The 16,741-nt window shown below is 37.7% G+C and overlaps 1 protein-coding gene across 1 annotated transcript in view; it reads right to left on the bottom strand.

Annotated features, from left to right (window-relative positions):
* Positions 1–2,717: 2,717 nt before the first annotated feature.
* LOC117340733 overlaps positions 2,718–16,741 on the bottom strand; it is a 35,548-nt gene continuing 21,524 nt past the window's right edge. Inside the window, 10 exon segments of the mRNA XM_033902495.1 lie at positions 2,718–3,237; positions 4,836–4,931; positions 5,392–5,625; positions 6,127–6,159; positions 6,643–6,684; positions 6,937–7,046; positions 12,454–12,700; positions 12,940–12,992; positions 13,631–14,000; positions 14,824–15,311. Of these exon segments, the coding sequence (XP_033758386.1) occupies positions 2,969–3,237; positions 4,836–4,931; positions 5,392–5,625; positions 6,127–6,159; positions 6,643–6,684; positions 6,937–7,046; positions 12,454–12,700; positions 12,940–12,992; positions 13,631–14,000; positions 14,824–15,311 (1,942 nt within the window). The 3' untranslated portion in view covers positions 2,718–2,968.

Raw genomic sequence — 16,741 nt, 5'->3', positions numbered from 1 at the left:
TTCAGTTATATCAACGATGACCTCTGTATGCATCTAGCTAAAACCCATGTGATGTCATCCTCCATGATAAGCATCATGGCGATGGAAATATAGCTCTAGAATATGAAATAATTATCTCGTGTGATAACGACAACAACTAATTTTGTCTGTAATCTCGACAACCTGCTATGGGATATCTACAGTACTCACAGAATCTGAGAATCAAAAGCGAACACCGTATACTGAGGAAACAGGAATGTTACAATCAAGAAATGTCAATTTCACGATAAGTGGATTGAAATCGCCAGACGTATTATGCAGCTAGCACCAGTTATACGGTATCCTATTTGGGGGCTGTTCAAATTCAACTAGAGGGCCCAAACGATCGACGTGGTCAATATATATAAATTTATTACTGACGATCTTCTCGTAAATACCTACATCTGACTCGAATGGAAACGCGCTGGTGACTTGAGGAGTAAACTGGATTAGAGAAAACCCACGTGCTCAGACCAAATACCCTTTTACCTGTACAGTTGTACGTCTGATTGGGGAATGGCCTGTTTGCAACCTTCGTCGGATCCACACGGTACTGATATCACTACGCCACGCTACAATTATCACCTGTTGGTCACCTCGGTGAAAAATCCTCGTTTCAATAGAGGCCATCTGATTGGCTCCTGCACATTTCTAGTAGATTACCATCGTTGACCTTTGCCTTAAAGATCCGAGATCTAAATAACGCTCCTAGCCTTGTGGTAGTTTTTAAGTTTCACATAATTATCTGTTTGGCATGAAAAGTATTAACTTTAAATCTACATACAGACTCATTGTTAATTTTTTCTCCAATTCTCTACATACGTAATTTATATCTTGATAAATTCAGGCAATGCCACGATCTCAAAATTAGAAACCAGAACGAAATAAGGGATACAGCATCCAGGTATATAGTATACAAATATATCATGGGTGTCTCTGCAATGGTCGATAAAATTTGACACGAGGTGCAGGTATTTGACCGATGTTCTTTTGCACCCGGCCTTCGGCCTCGTACAATAGACTACCAGTACCTCGTGTGAAATATTCCGGACTATTGCACAGACACCCATGATATACTTGTTTTATTACATAATCCCTAAAAACAATTAGAGTCACTGACATTTCGACTTCCCTGTAGGCCTGGAAGTCGCCATGACTCATCTGGCAGTGTTGATATCTGAGTGGCTTAGACGCTTGAAATGATAAGAATAAATTCCGAAAAGTCACAGGTGTTCAATAGCTTGCACGTGACCGTGCAATAGTCTTTTTAGCTTTGTAATAGTAGACAGTTGTCTCATGCTTTACAGTCAACAGTCAAAACTCTTCCCGCGGGTGTTGGTCCTAACACCGAGGTGGGGAGTTTGACTGTTGACTGATTAGGCATGAAACAACTGTTTTCTTACCGGGATAATCCACAAGATTTCACACATAGGCTATTTGATTAGGTCGAGGAACGCGTAAAAGTTCTTCAGTAAACTGTTAATTCCGGCTTTGGTGCATTTTCGAACTTCAAAGTTGACTTTGGTTTCGTAGTACACTGTCCGAATTCATACAGACCCCTTTATGACATTTCATGTAGTAGCCAAATCCCTTTTTCTATTTAGAAACAACAATACCCGAATGGAAATTTCTTTCAACCTTTCCGACTTCAAATCTAGGCATTGATAGAGAAACTGTTTACAAATCACTATCAGAAAGACGCTTCATCGTAATCATTTGGGTGTATGGTCGTGTGCAAATGGTCCTTGCCGGTCAACAGTCGGATATACTTCATTTACATTTACGTAGAGAGCCAGGTAACAATTCAAAATATAGCTTATACTTCTAGTTAAGGAAAATCATTATGTAATAAAGTAGTACAATGAAGTATAGGCCTGTCGTATTGAACTTTGATAAGCATATTGATTGATTGCAAAGGAGTCGATAAGTTTAGAATGATGTGCAAGACCAATTGTTCTGACGAAGCAGCCGTTTAATTGGTCTAAGTTGTACGTCACTGAAGTACTGGTGATAGTGTAACGAATTCTGTTGGGTATTTTTCCCGGCATAAGATATTTATTTTCGCTTTCGTGTTGTTTTACACATTGCATTGCATAATTTGGCGTGTGCACATGCCATATAGCTTTCAACGATATACCCTAACTACCAGGAACATTTGGTTTTACAATTTGGTTTATAATCCAAATATCTGGTTACATTGGATAAGATAACTGCTTAATGTTTGTCAACGACGACACCTGTTTTCTGTTTCTCTCATTTTACCAGTATGTGTAGGCACTTTGAGCGTGGGGCACAAAGACCAAGCTCAGTAAACTTAATTATATGGTAAATGTTTGTAAGGCATTTCATTGTCCGCTGTAGGTTACCCCAAATCGCCCGTATTTTGTGAATTATTTGAAAACAATACGCAATGTCGCGTTAAACAAACCAATTTATTACCTACATGATTGAAGCCAAGTTACACCACAACATATACACGTGCGTTACTACTCGATGCACCAAAACATACTAACATGCTGACATACCTATGGAAAAATAGGATCGCCTACTTGGAATATTCCATGAAAAAGGCAAACATGGCAGGTCATTCTTCTCGGACTATGCAATGTTAGTGTTCAATCATTATATATGTAAAACGTTCATAAGATGTTCATAATTGAATACAAGTAAACAAACAGTCGATTCAGAAAGTCAGAATGTTTTTCCATTGGATTTATTTTATGATTAAGATGAAATCAACATGCATGCATTTATAACAACATTTGGTTTCTTGACGTTCTTCACGAATTGCGAATCACTGGAAAAATAACTATAACATCCGGATATATCTACTGAATTAAGACAGAAGAGCGCCCGTGAAATGAGATGTTACTCTATCTACAGCGTTGTCTTGGGAACTCAGTACAAGTCGCACTGTTTGTCCACGTGATAAGGTCACAACTATTGTTTGTCACCCGGTATTCCAGGAGTCATTGCTTCCGGACACTCCAAGGTCGCTCCACAGAACTCCACTGATGTCAATGTGAGAATACACGTGTTCTCTCTGCCAAACTCCAACAGACCAAGTAAATAAGTAAATACCAGGTATAGAACAGGTAAAGACGCCAGTTCTCGTGTCGAAATCATTCCCAATGTTTGTGAGGGGGTTAGTACTCTGAATCGTCTGGTAAGTATGATGTACAGTGGAATGCGTTATAACATAGAAGGCTGACTTCCGGGCTGAACGAGAAAGAAAGGGGATTCTTTAATATAAACAGAATGTAATAATATGCTTTTTGAACAACATATATACCACAGCGTCAACATAGGGGAACGATGTAAAACAGCGCCAGCAGAAAAGAATAACATATATCACAGTATCAAAACAAGGACAAAATATACCACAGTGTCAACACACAAGGACAAAATATAGTACGGTGTCAACATACAGGAACAAAATATACCACAGTGTTAATACAAAGAGACAAACTATATCAAAGTGTCAATACACACGATCAGAATATATTACGGTGTCAACATACAGGAACAAAATATACCAAAGTGTCAATACAAAGAGACGAACTATACCACAGTGTCAACACACACGATCAGAATATATTACGGTGTCAACATACAGGAACAAAATATACCAAAGTGTCAATACAAAGAGACAAACTATACCACAGTGTCAATACACACGATCAGAATATATTACAGTGTCAACATAAAGGAACAAAATATACCACAGTGTCAATACAAAGAGACAGACTATACCACAGTGTCAACACACAAGGACAAAATATATTACGGTGTCAACACACAAGGACAAAATATACCAAAGTGTCAATACACAGAGACAAAATATATAAAAATATAAATACACGAAATGTAATTCCTATCAAACATACGGTTGTAATCATGTCCTGTGTTCACATGTTTGGTACATATCAGAATGGCTCGACGTAAATTGTATTTACACCTGGTATGTGTTTTTTATTTAAATTTAATTAAAACGTACACTGTTTTGTATATCGTTTTTCTAACTTGGTATAAGTATATCGGTTCTCTTTCTTTGTATAAATATACAAGTGCTCTTACTTGACATACGTACAAAGTATATTGGTGCGTTTACCAAAATACATTTATTAGTGCTCTTACTTGACATTCATATACTAGTGCTCTTACTTAATATACGTACAAGTATGCTTAAACTCTTACTTGACATACGTATATTCGTGTTCTTACTTGATATACGTATATTCGTGTTCTTACTTGATATACGTATATTCGTGTTCTTACTTGATATACGTATATTCGTGTTCTTACTTGACATACGTATATTCGTGTTCTTACTTGACATACGTATATTCGTGTTCTTACTTGATATACGTATTCTGATGTTCTTATTTGACATACGTATTATGATGTTCTTACTTGACATACGTATGCTTCAACTCTTACTTGACATACGTATTCTGATGTTCTTACTTGACATACGTATTCTGATGTTCTTACTTGACATACGTATTCTGATGTTCTTACTTGACATACGGATTCTGATTTCCTTACTTGACATACGGATTCTGATGTTCTTACTTGACATACGTATTCTGATGCTCTTACTTGACATACGTATTATGATGTTCTTACTTGACATACGTATTCTGATTTTCTTACTTGACATACGTATTCTGATGTTCTTAATTGACCTACGTATTATGATGTTCTTACTTGACATACGTATTCTGATTTTTTTACTTGACATACGTATTCTGATGTTCCTACTTGACATTCATATTCTGATGCTCTTACTTGACATACAGATATTTGTTTCTTACATGGCGTACTGAAGCCTGGCTCTCCTTTCTGGCCCTGTAGCCCTTGCTGGCCAATCTCTCCTTTCGACCCAGGTATTCCATTCCATCCATTGTTTCCTTTAGATTAAATAAAAAGAAAGAAATTGCCACAATTTAAAGGTAAAGCACGTCTAACTGAAACTTTATCGGCATGACGGAAACAAAAATACGACATAAGGATAGCAGCCGTTGATGACGTGGTATCCAAGTCAAGACCGGCAGGAGAAAAATTGTTAATTTCTTATTTTACAAATCCATATACCTGCACCTGCGTCTTCAACAATAAATGAAGGGAAACATAATGCTTGTAAGCTATATTTCAGCTAATTGTCTATCTTGTTCAAATCAAATTGGAATTTGTGTTGACGCCAAAATTCATCAACGTTTATAATGACAGAAACACGTTGTCAACGCTTCGACAGGAACTGATAAATGATGAAAATGAGTCTGTATTAGACCTGAAAATTATGTTTATCATATTTTTTAGCAAATTCTTTCATAATCTGTGTTAGTCAGAATGCGTGTAGTAAAACTTTACCTTTAATTCCGGGTGGTCCCTGCAGGCCTGTCCGTCCGGCCGCCCCAGAGTTCCCTTTCGGTCCCATAGGTCCAGAGGGTCCAATGTCCCCCTTCTCTCCTATAGCTCCCGGTGGCCCAGAATCCCCTTTTTGCCCCGTAGTTCCGGGTGGTCCGGGTTCTCCATTCCGTCCTACAGATCCTGGTGATCCGGGGTCGCCCTTAACTCCGGGGATTCCAGGATCGCCCTTTTCACCTTTGCGTATGATATTTCAATTAGAACGAAATAAAAACATCACAAGGTTATGAATTTAATGATTAAATCTAAAGCGTTATTTTTTCGCAGCTAAAATTGACATGTGCTAAAATTCTTGCAACAGAAACTGTGTACCTGTGTGTTACTGTATTACCTGAAACTGTTATGAAAAACGGATGATATCTAAAAGTTTATTTTACAAGACTGCAATGTGGGTTATAATCTTATGAACCCCTTAATTACTCTTGACATCAGATTCACAGCGGAATGAAAAAGTTAAAACCGAATGTGATTAAAACGATTAATCTCAAACTAGGCCCGACGGGGAAGCCTGGAATATTGGTCCCGTTAAACTAAAGAACTACAATTAGTAGAGTTATGTTTCCTTTTTAACAATGTCTTTGTTAAGATTATATTATCTGTAATATTAAATACGAGCTTTACTACTCCAGGTAGTTGATAAAATGTGCAGGTTTGTTTTTAGTCCGGTAATATGTATACCTTTAAATCCATGTTGTAATGAAAGCGTATTATCTGAAAGTGAAATAAATAAAAGATACATAAAGTCCAGTGATATCGAAAAAAAACCAAAACAACAACAACCAACCAAACGACCAAACAAAACAACAACAAAAAAGAAGAAAAAAAAAAAAAAAACACACAAAGAAAAAAACACAAAAAGATGTAATTCATAAATATGTTAAATAATGAAGGCAGAAAATAGCAATGCCTTTAAATTGATAAAAGATAAAAAGAAAGAGGTTTGAAAAAAGATATCTAATAAGGGGAATCAGTACATTAAAACAATCTTCATGTCGAATTAAGTTTGCAATACCAGGGAATACCAACAGGACAACGAAAACAAAATGCAAACATGATTTTAACAAAAACAAAAAAAAAAAAAAAAAATGAAAAAAGGAGAATAAGATGACACGATTTAAACGGAATTACATTGTATTCAATTCGTTAATACACTGTTTCCGTGTCTCAGTATGTTGTTGGCTAGGTAGGACCTACCTGTGGATGTGTTCCAATGGTTTGAGGAAGGAATTGCCGGTGCTGAAAAAAATGGAAAAGTGCTGAGCTTAATTTGGACATTCCTGTCACTGCATCTCGAAATGGTATTTAACATTGCGCCATCATCGGTGGTGACATAGAATAAGACTTTCATTGTGATTATGTTGTTACAGTTGAACCAACAGGGATCGACTCTGCCAGATGTTATAAAATTTGTGTTTATAACATAATATAATCAATGATATATGGATATTAGTACTTCAATCATACATCACGTACATACAGACACCTTACCTGTCCGTTCGTTCTTTCCCGCGTAGTCTTTGTGTCGGCTTGGTATTTGCTGAGTATTCTGTTTTTTCATCTGATTGGTCATTTCCTTATCCATCAGCTGATGTTTAGTCCTTTGAAACAATCATTGTGCCAAATTTAGATGATACATATGTATTATTTGAAATATGTTTAAAGCGAAACAAAATGGCCCCCTCCTCCAAGTATCCCATAGGATATGATGGAGGAGGGGCATTCTTTAAACTAAATAGCCCGAGGCTAAGAGGGTATCACATAGCATATTCTCGCTGACCAGTGAGAGACGATCTCCATTCAAAGAGGTTTTTACCTCATGAATATTCATAGTAATGCGTAGTATTTAACGCGTGCACGTGCACAAATCGCCATCTTTTAAAGAAAGCATATTTTGTTGATAAAATACCCATGAGGGTGGGAAGTGCAAACAGTATGCAATGCATCTAACCATTGACAATATGGGTGGGTAGATACCCTCTTAGCCTCGGGCTATTTAGTTTAAAGAATGCCCCTCCTCCATCATATCCTATGGGATACTTGGAGGAGGGGGCCATTCTTTTACACTAAGCCCTCGGCTTACGAGGGTATCACATAGCAAGTTTAAAGCACTATCAACAAAATAAAACAACAATGTTATATAAACTTCAACAATTTAATAAACTGAAATCACTTCTGTGGAAATTAAACACCGACATCTGAGCCATTCGGTGACAACTTGGTTAACCCATAACCACCAAAGTCTATCTTGATACACCAATGTCTCATTCATATCATTAATGTCGACGCCCTAAAACAGAGTTAGCAAAGGCATTAGAACAGTCCACATCCCTGTTGTAATATTTATTGAAGGTAGCCGCCTTGGACCAATCGGCAGTATATAATATATCGCTGAGTTTGATGCCTGACAAAAAAGCGGCCGATGTAGAAGCACTTCGGTAAGAGTGAGCCTTAAAATGTGAAGTGTCAATCCCAGAGAAGAGTAGAACTTCCTTCAGCCACCTGGCAATAGTAGATGTACTCACAGCTTCTAGAGTTTTGAATGATACAAATAACCTGATGGATTTTCGATCAACTGTTCTTTTAAGATAATTCTTTAAAACTCTGACAACACATAGTCTTTTGTCAACTTGGTAACTGGTAAACTCCAAACGTCTGGCAGGCTTCCCTAATTTGGATGTCTTTTCCAATTCAGCTATGTCAAAAGAAATTTTATTACGAGACACTTTCATGAAATCAATATCGAGGTAATGTAGTGCTTGTGCTCTGGACGCTGATGTCAAAGCTACTAAAGCCACTAATTTGAGAGTAAGGAACTTTAATGAGAGCCGCTCGAGCGGGTATAATGTTCGTAAAAAATCCAGTACTACTGACACATCCCACGTGTAGGAATACCTTGGTTTAGGTGGTCTTGAGTTGTAAAACCCTTTCATCAGTCTAGAAAAATATGTAGACCCCATACACCACTTCACTCCTAATAGAGGTAGAGTTTGAGTTAACATAGCTTTATGGCTGCTGATCCCAGAGTCAGACAGGCCAGTCTTAAACAGGTGAGTAAGATAATCCATTACCTGAGCTTCAGACGGGAGAAATGGATCAATTTTCCTGAAACCACACCAAATAACCCACTTTCTCCAAGCCTGCTCATACTGTTTATTTGTTCCTGCCTGCCCATTGGATGGACTTCTCCGTTGTGTGGTAATGTTAACAGGTCTCTGTGCCTTGGTAACCTGCAAGGTAACGATATCAAATTCGCCATAACAAGAGGAAACCAAGGTTGTGTCGGCCAAAATGGTATTACCAATATGGCTTTATCAATCTCTTCACTTATTATCTTATTGATTATTCTACTCAACAAACTAAATGGTGGGAAAATGTATGGTATGTAATCTTTCCAAGAAACTGAAAACGCATCCGCTATCAATGCGCCTGGGTCATAAGACCAGGCTGCATAACTAGCACACCTTGCATTCAATCTAGAAGCGAACAAATCAATACTCGGTTGACAAAAATGTGAACAAATTCTGTCAAAAACTTCACTTTTGAGCATCCATTCTGTAGAGTCTGAAAAATGTCTTGATAAGTTATCTGCATATACATTTTCGATTCCAGGTATATGTTGAGCTGTTAGGAATATACATCGGTCAAAACACCACTCCCAAATTTCCCTAGCTAACATATCAAGTTCAACAGACTGCATGTCACCCATGTCATTAATATAGGACACTGCTGTAGAATTGTCTGACTTAACACCTATGCTCAATTGACATTCTTTAGAGAAAAATGCTCTGATTCCAAGAAAAATTGCCTTAAGCTCTAAAACATTTATATGCATATCACCTTCAGACCTAGCCCACCTGCCTCCAGCAGAGCCACCAGTGAAGTATGCTCCCCATCCTTGTAGGGATGCATCTGTTTCTATCCAAACTACAGGGGGTGCCTGTCTTATTGATTTACCATTTAATTCAACAATATTTTGCCTCCACCAACCAATTTCTTGTACACTCTGTTCAGATAAAACCATGAGCGAGTCAAAATCATCATAACTGTGTTTGAGCCACTTGATCTTGTCCCTTTCTAGAGTTCTATAATGTAAGGGCCCTGGTAGGATTGCATGGAACGCATGGACTAGGAGTCCAATGAGTGAAGCCAAATCACGAATGGCAATTTTAACTGAATTTACACACTTGTCACATGACTCAATGATTTTATCTACCTTTTCCTGTGGAAGGTAAACCTTAAATTGATCAGTATCAATAACAAGTCCAAAAAATACAATTCTCTTAGTTGGAATCAACACCGATTTTTCATTATTAACAGTATAACCTAGATTCGTCAATTGATCTACCATTTTCTGTGTATTACTGACTGAACAATCATAGCTTTGATTCATCTGCAAAGAATCATCAATGTAATAGGCACATCTAATACCTACTTTCCTGAAGTCAGCATATACCGGTTTCAACACCTTTGTGAATACTCTAGGAGCTGAACACAACCCAAACGGTAAAACCAAAAACTCAAAAATCTGCTTTTTCGAAGAGAACCTTCGGTATTTTTGATACTCTGGATGTATGGGAATGCTGAAATAAGCATCCTTCAAGTCTATTGATGTTAAAAAATCATTCTTTTGAATCAAATCAAGAATAATCTTAATATGTTCCTGTTTGAAATGTTTATATTCTACAAAAGCATTTAGTCCACGTAAATTGATAACTGGCCTAAATTTCCCATTCTTTTTAGGAACAATGAAAATATTTGATATAAATTGACCTGGCTCTGGTTCAACTTCCCGTATAGCTCCCTTCCTAAGGAGTTCACTAATTTCCTTATCAATAATTGTAACCTCTGTTCCTGAAAAAGATATCTCATTTGGAAATGAAGACTGAACCGGTTTTGCACAAAATTCAATTTTATATCCAGAAATGGTGCTCAAAATCCACTTATCAGTAGTAAGCAATTCTCATTTATCTTTGCATGTGTCTAGAGTTCTCACCTGACCAGTTACTGGGAGGGTGTGGCATTCTTGTCTTTGTGAGGCACTCTGTTGCCTGGTCTCTGATATCTTGTGTACCTGTTGTACCTGGCCTGGTTCCTGTAGGATCCTTGGCCTCGCCCGTACGGGCGTCTTTGGTAGTTTAAAGGGGCCCCTGCCATAATTACGCCTGCTACTATAAGCGGCATTTCCAGTAATTGGGAGCCTAGCTGCCTCGTTCAACTCTCTCAGCCTTTTAGTTATGTCATCTCCGAACAAGTGCTGTGTTACAGGCATTTCCTGAGAACAAATGTTTCTGTACCTCGGGTTAAGGGAAGGACGCAGAGCATATCTCCTTTTTACTGACAAAGAGTACATAGCATTTCCCATCATTGCAACAGTGTCTGCAATCAAACTCTTGCATTGACTCTTTTCCTTCAGCTCGTCAGAGAAGGACGTAACCACTTCAGCCAGCTAACAGATGGGAGTCAGCCCCGTTGCTAGAAGCTTCTGAACCTCCTGAAGGGCAACATCAGATGTCTGTGCCCTTTTAGGGAGTTGGCCCCAGATCTCGGAGTTAACTTTGGGAACTCTCAATAAATTACAATTTGCTGGTCTGGGGTATTTCTTCATAATCTCTGCTATTTTACCAGAGTCTACTTTACGACTACAGGCTCTATCAACAGCTCTGGCCAGAGGTTAAGATATTTTAGGACCCATAATCTCATCATCCTCATTCTGTGGAATGTCCCAATATTCCTCATTATTTTGCCAAAAACCGCCCAGGTTTTCATCAGGCTCAAAAACACTAACAGAGTCATTACCACCTGCTAATGAGCTGGTATTATCAAATAACTCAATATCAAACCCCTCGAGAGCTTCTGCTTGCGCTTGTGAACCAACCGCATAATTTCTGACCGTAGGGTTAGTCTGGGTCGCATGTCCCTGTGTCTCATTGACATTGTTTATATTACAAGCAGCGGCGCTGTCTCGTTTCTCTGTCACAATATCGACCATATACGAGTTAAGTGAAGCCAACGACTTCTCCAGTTTACCCAGGCCGAGTTGTTGCTTTAATTTGGGTATATTGAGTGAAGAACTGTCGTTCTTGGCGATACGACGTCTGGTTGTTTTACGTGTGGCCTCATTCTTACCACGACTACCCCGGCCACGACCGCGTTTATTGTACGTATTTTGTCGTATTGCTCTGTCATATTCAGGTTCACTGACTTCGTCAAAACTACTTTTGTTTTTCTCCTCGTCTATTGACGATTCATCTGATTGGAAGAGCGACAGGACATCGTCCTTGTCGGTCATGATGTAAACAAGAGAACGTTTCCACCACGTGGAACAACGCACTTACCTGTGGTCGTAGTGTAGTAATTATAGAACTGAACAGCGTGCCAGTTGTAGCTGACGCTGCTAAATATCATTAAAACTTAATAAATCAACTGTCTTGTGTAAAGAAATTCTGCGCTAAGCATAAGCTTATACCACTGTGTCGTCTCCGACTGCTCAAAAAGAAAGATGGCGATTTGTGCACGTGCACGCGTTAAATACTACGCATTACAATGAATATTCATGAGGTAAAAACCTCTTTGAATGGAGATCGTCTCTCACTGGTCAGCGAGAATATGCTATGTGATACCCTCGTAAGCCGAGGGCTTAGTGTAAAAGAATGTATATTCTTGACAATTGACTTGCAGGATATTTGATCGTTTAGCTGAGTGTTAAAAGCATAAGAAGACGATACGTACATGTATATATGGGAGTCGTGTGTAACATCACCAGGTTCACAACCGTTAATTAACATAAGTCTTTGAAGGCTACATATTTTGTCTAAGATTTTCCTTAATTATTAAGGAGAAGGATAAACAACATTTCCAGCCGCCGAACTTTGTTTGCATGAACCATTTCTCTGACGTTACAATTTGTTTAAATGAATTTAATACATAGCTGTACCTTGAGGCCCCTGAATCTGCAATGCGTGTCTTGACCCCACAAAACCTAATTTAGACATAACTGACATTTACCTGATAGTCCTAAGTTCGTAACACACTTCATCATACTGTTTCCGCATACTTTCCAATTCCATGTTTATGTTTGAGATTAATTTCTTCAAAACCATTACTTCATTCTGAAGATGTTCGTATTTTTGATCTTGCTGGCCATTTATGGCTACCGTCAAGGCCAGAATAAAACTAACAACAACCACCATCTTTCCATGTGTCCAGTTTGACCATTCAATCAGTGGGGACCACTTAGCTTGCTGCGTGTTTCCTTATCAGGTCGACCTTGATAAGGAATCGTGTCTGATAGGCCTGTGTCAGAAAGACCTTTTATCATTTAGACTACAGCGATATATATTAAACAGGGGAACGCTTTGCTTGTTCGGGGTTTGGCAGCCAGTCATACGGAGACGAGTGTCCAGAAGACACCAACAGAAGAAAAAAAACAAAGTAGGATTGAGCATATAGAAAAGGTTTAATGTATGTCAGATCAACATTTATAATGTCTACTTTCACCCAAAACGTTCCGTCTAGTCAAGCTTTCGTTCAACGAAATTTTCAATCTGTCAAATGTTTAATCAGTCAATATTTTAATTAGTCAAATGTTTAATCTGACAATTTTGTTTTGTCAAATATTCAATCTGTAAAATATTTGTTCCTGTTAAATGTTTAAACTGTCAAATTTGTAATCTGACATTTTTTTTTGCCAAATTGTCAATATGTCAAATGTTTGTTCCTATTAAATGTTTAAGCTGTCAAATGTTTAATCTGTCAAATGTTTGTTCCTGTGAAATGTTCAATCTGTCAAATGTTTAATTTGTCAAATACTTAATATGTCAAATGCATAATCTGTCAAATATTTAATCTGTCAAATATTTACTTTGTCGAATGTTTAATATGTCAAATGTTTAATCTATCAATGGTTTAAATCTGTCAAATGTCTAATCTGTCAAATGTTTGTTCTGTCAAATGGTCGCTAAATACAAAACCAATCTTCAAAATTTTGTCTGGTTTTTATTTACCGGTGAACTTTAATACTCAAACTGTTCGCCTCATCAATATTTCGTCCAGACTCACTTTCACATGATCAATGTTTCACTTTGATCAATTTTGCCTTTTTACTACTAATCTAGCTAACACCTCTCACTAAACTTTAGGCTTATATCAATAAAACAAATAATTTATTGAGAATCAATAAAGCAGGAGCCCTTCAAAAAAGCAAATGGCGGACGAGTGTCGGCTTCTCTTAATCAGATTTATCGAGACAGTTTCCCCGTGCGACAACTTCAGCGTTGTCGTGACAGACTCGGTACTATTCATACTTGACCCAGACCCCGACAGGTTACGCCACGGTTGACCGTTACGATTAATACTTAATTGTATTTCATCTCCTTGACTGACAGTCACAGTCGATATAAACAGGTAAGTGCCGGGCACATGACATTTGAATTTTCCATTAAAAGGATTGAAGTGGTTCCCGTCGTTCCAATTCACTGACTCAAACATTAAACGCATGCCCTGTTGTCTTATCCTCCTCAGGTTCGTCGCCACAGAGAACGATACATTCATAACTGAAACAATTTAATCATCCAAAACATATTCAAGCTCTCTATATCATCTCGAGTAAGAATTCTAAGCCTTAGATAATTGTCAGAAATCAACCAAAATGTTTTGAACTTTGCTATATAACACTGAATAACCTCTGAGATACAGCACTAAGAGACCAATATGGCTGCTCTGACTATCGTCGTTATGATTATGATAAAGAAATCAACCTTATATCAATATTTAATCAATGTGGTCAATTTTGAATATTGAATAATATTACAAGGTCTTAATTCAACACACAAGTTTAGGCTGAAATGATTTATATATCATAACATCAGACGATGAAAACACTGAATCCTAATTAACAGATGTTTTATCATGACAATATATAGTCAATACGTAATAACACCGAGATCGCGCCCTTAACACCAAAATTAACAATTAAGACAATTGACAAAAGCATTTGGAGATTCTATCACAAATGTAATGATATGGATAATTCAATGCAATGGTGACCACTTATAATATAAAGATCACTAACGAGATCTAAGTGAAGAAAATTGTAAATTAGTAGCAAATTTAACAGCATGATATAAGTATATACAATGTACCTGTGTTTTGGAACAGTGGCAAAGCAAAATTGCGATTGTTCTCTCAATATCACGAAAAATGATAACGTCCATATGAGGGATCGCGGATGGAATATTTCTTAACTACGTAGCTGAATGAAGCATTTGCAGACACCAGGTTAAACTAATTTCATATATAATACAAGCCAATGAAAAACATATTTGTAGATTCTCCAAACATTATATTGTCATTATCTAGTTATTATTACTTGTCTACCTTTAGGGGATGCCCCTGGCCTCCCGCTTGGCCCTCTCACTCCTTGTCTCCCGCTAGGCCCGCTCACTCCTTGTCTCCCGATTGGCCCTCTAGGTCCTGTAGCTCCTGTTTTCCCAGTGTCCCCTTTTTGCCCTTTATTCCCAGTTAGTCCAATATCCCCTTTTGGCCCCATAGGACCAGTAACACCAGGCATTCCTCTGCTACCTTTGTTTCCCACAAGCCCCGGTTGCCCGGTGTCCCCCTTCTCCCCCTTGACGCCAGGCATTCCAAACTCCCCTTTCTGTCCTCCTATCCCTGACGTTCCGGATTCACCTTTCGGTCCCACAATTCCCAATTCCCCTTTGTCCCCCTTCTGTCCGTTGTCGCCTTTTGGTCCCTGAAGGCCCGGTGTTCCAGTGTCTCCTTTAGACCCCTTGGGTCCCGATGTTCCTTTGTTTCCTTTCGGTCCGGATGCTGCCTCAAATATATCAGTTGTGTTCTTATTGCAAATTGATGAAGTTCAGTGGAATTTTACAAGAGTGAGCATTAATCAATTTATTATGTTATGTAAAATATTAATCCACCAGAATAGTTAGTGTTAGAAACATTAATATTCCTACCTTTTGATCCATTCCAAACATTGGGCAAATGAAAAGTTGGAATATAAGCTGAAAGATAAAGCATGATTTATTTAATGAATAAACTTGTACAAATGAAATGTTTAGTAACCTTCATGCTGTAACATCACTTGCGAACCGCTAACAATATTGATTAACTAATGGTAGATGATGCTTCCGCTTAATCTATCTAAATGTTTCCTTATGTGTTTGAATGTGTTAAGTTGTTTGAGTGTATTTTGGAGATGTTAGAAACATCAGTATCATTGTGGCCTAGATTAAGATATGAAAATAAAGATTTTTGGCTTGAGCCTAGGTCACACATAAATAAGGTAACATAGCATATACCGTGCTTAGAAATAACTGATGTTTCCTTCCATGGTTCAATAATAAAAAAAAATGTATAATTCGCCGATAACACTGGCCGTAACTTGACCGACTTTTTGACGTGACCGTGATCAAATTGTAAATATCCGAAAAAAGAAGTTCTGTCAATAAAACTTTGAAGAATCACGTTTGATCATATTTCGCAATACAAATGATTTTTTTTATTGTTGAGTCACAGATTCTTTTTATAAATACTCCGTTACTGAATGACGTCACGATTATTATTGGAATTTAATCAATAATTCAAGGCTATAGGGAGTGACGTCGGTCTTGATCGCCATGATGCAGCGACGGTTTTTGTGTGGAATATATGGTAATTTTGGCAACTTTATGTGTGAACATTGATTCGACACGAGTATTGGATCATTTCAGCGACATATAATTATATATGTTAACCGGTTTTCTTGATGGAATGACTGTAGGTTACTGACAATGGACGAAGGTAGGTCCGTCCATGACGACAGTCATTGGAACGTTGTCTGCTATATTTCTTGTCAAAGTTTAAAAAAAAAAAAAAAGAAAAAGACTTTGTGGCACAATGAAAAAAAGGACGAAAAAAAAAAAAAAGAAAAAAAACCCAACAAACCCTCCCCCCCCCCCCCCCCCCCCAAAAACAAAAAAACAAACAAACAAACAAATAAATATTATCTAGAGGGCTATCATTTTAACAAATGTTTCTTAATTTAACACTGAAAATATCTGGAAAGGTGCTATATGCACACAAAAGGATAAGACTGAAAATAAATTCTAGGCCTCTGTTATGAAATAGACGAAACCATTTTGTCGGTTTCGGTTGTTGATATTTTGTTAAAAAGCATTTATTTGTAACGGTTTGAATTTCCCTACAACCCAGGTTCTTAATTATACTTAATAGTACTTTGCTTTGAATATATCAGACACACAGCAACTATATACAGGTCCTACACTTATTCAAT

The sequence above is a fragment of the Pecten maximus genome, chromosome 13 (assembly GCF_902652985.1).
Source record: "Pecten maximus chromosome 13, xPecMax1.1, whole genome shotgun sequence".
Classification (NCBI taxonomy): domain Eukaryota; kingdom Metazoa; phylum Mollusca; class Bivalvia; order Pectinida; family Pectinidae; genus Pecten; species Pecten maximus.
This window is presented reverse-complemented; position numbering and strand designations above follow the sequence as displayed.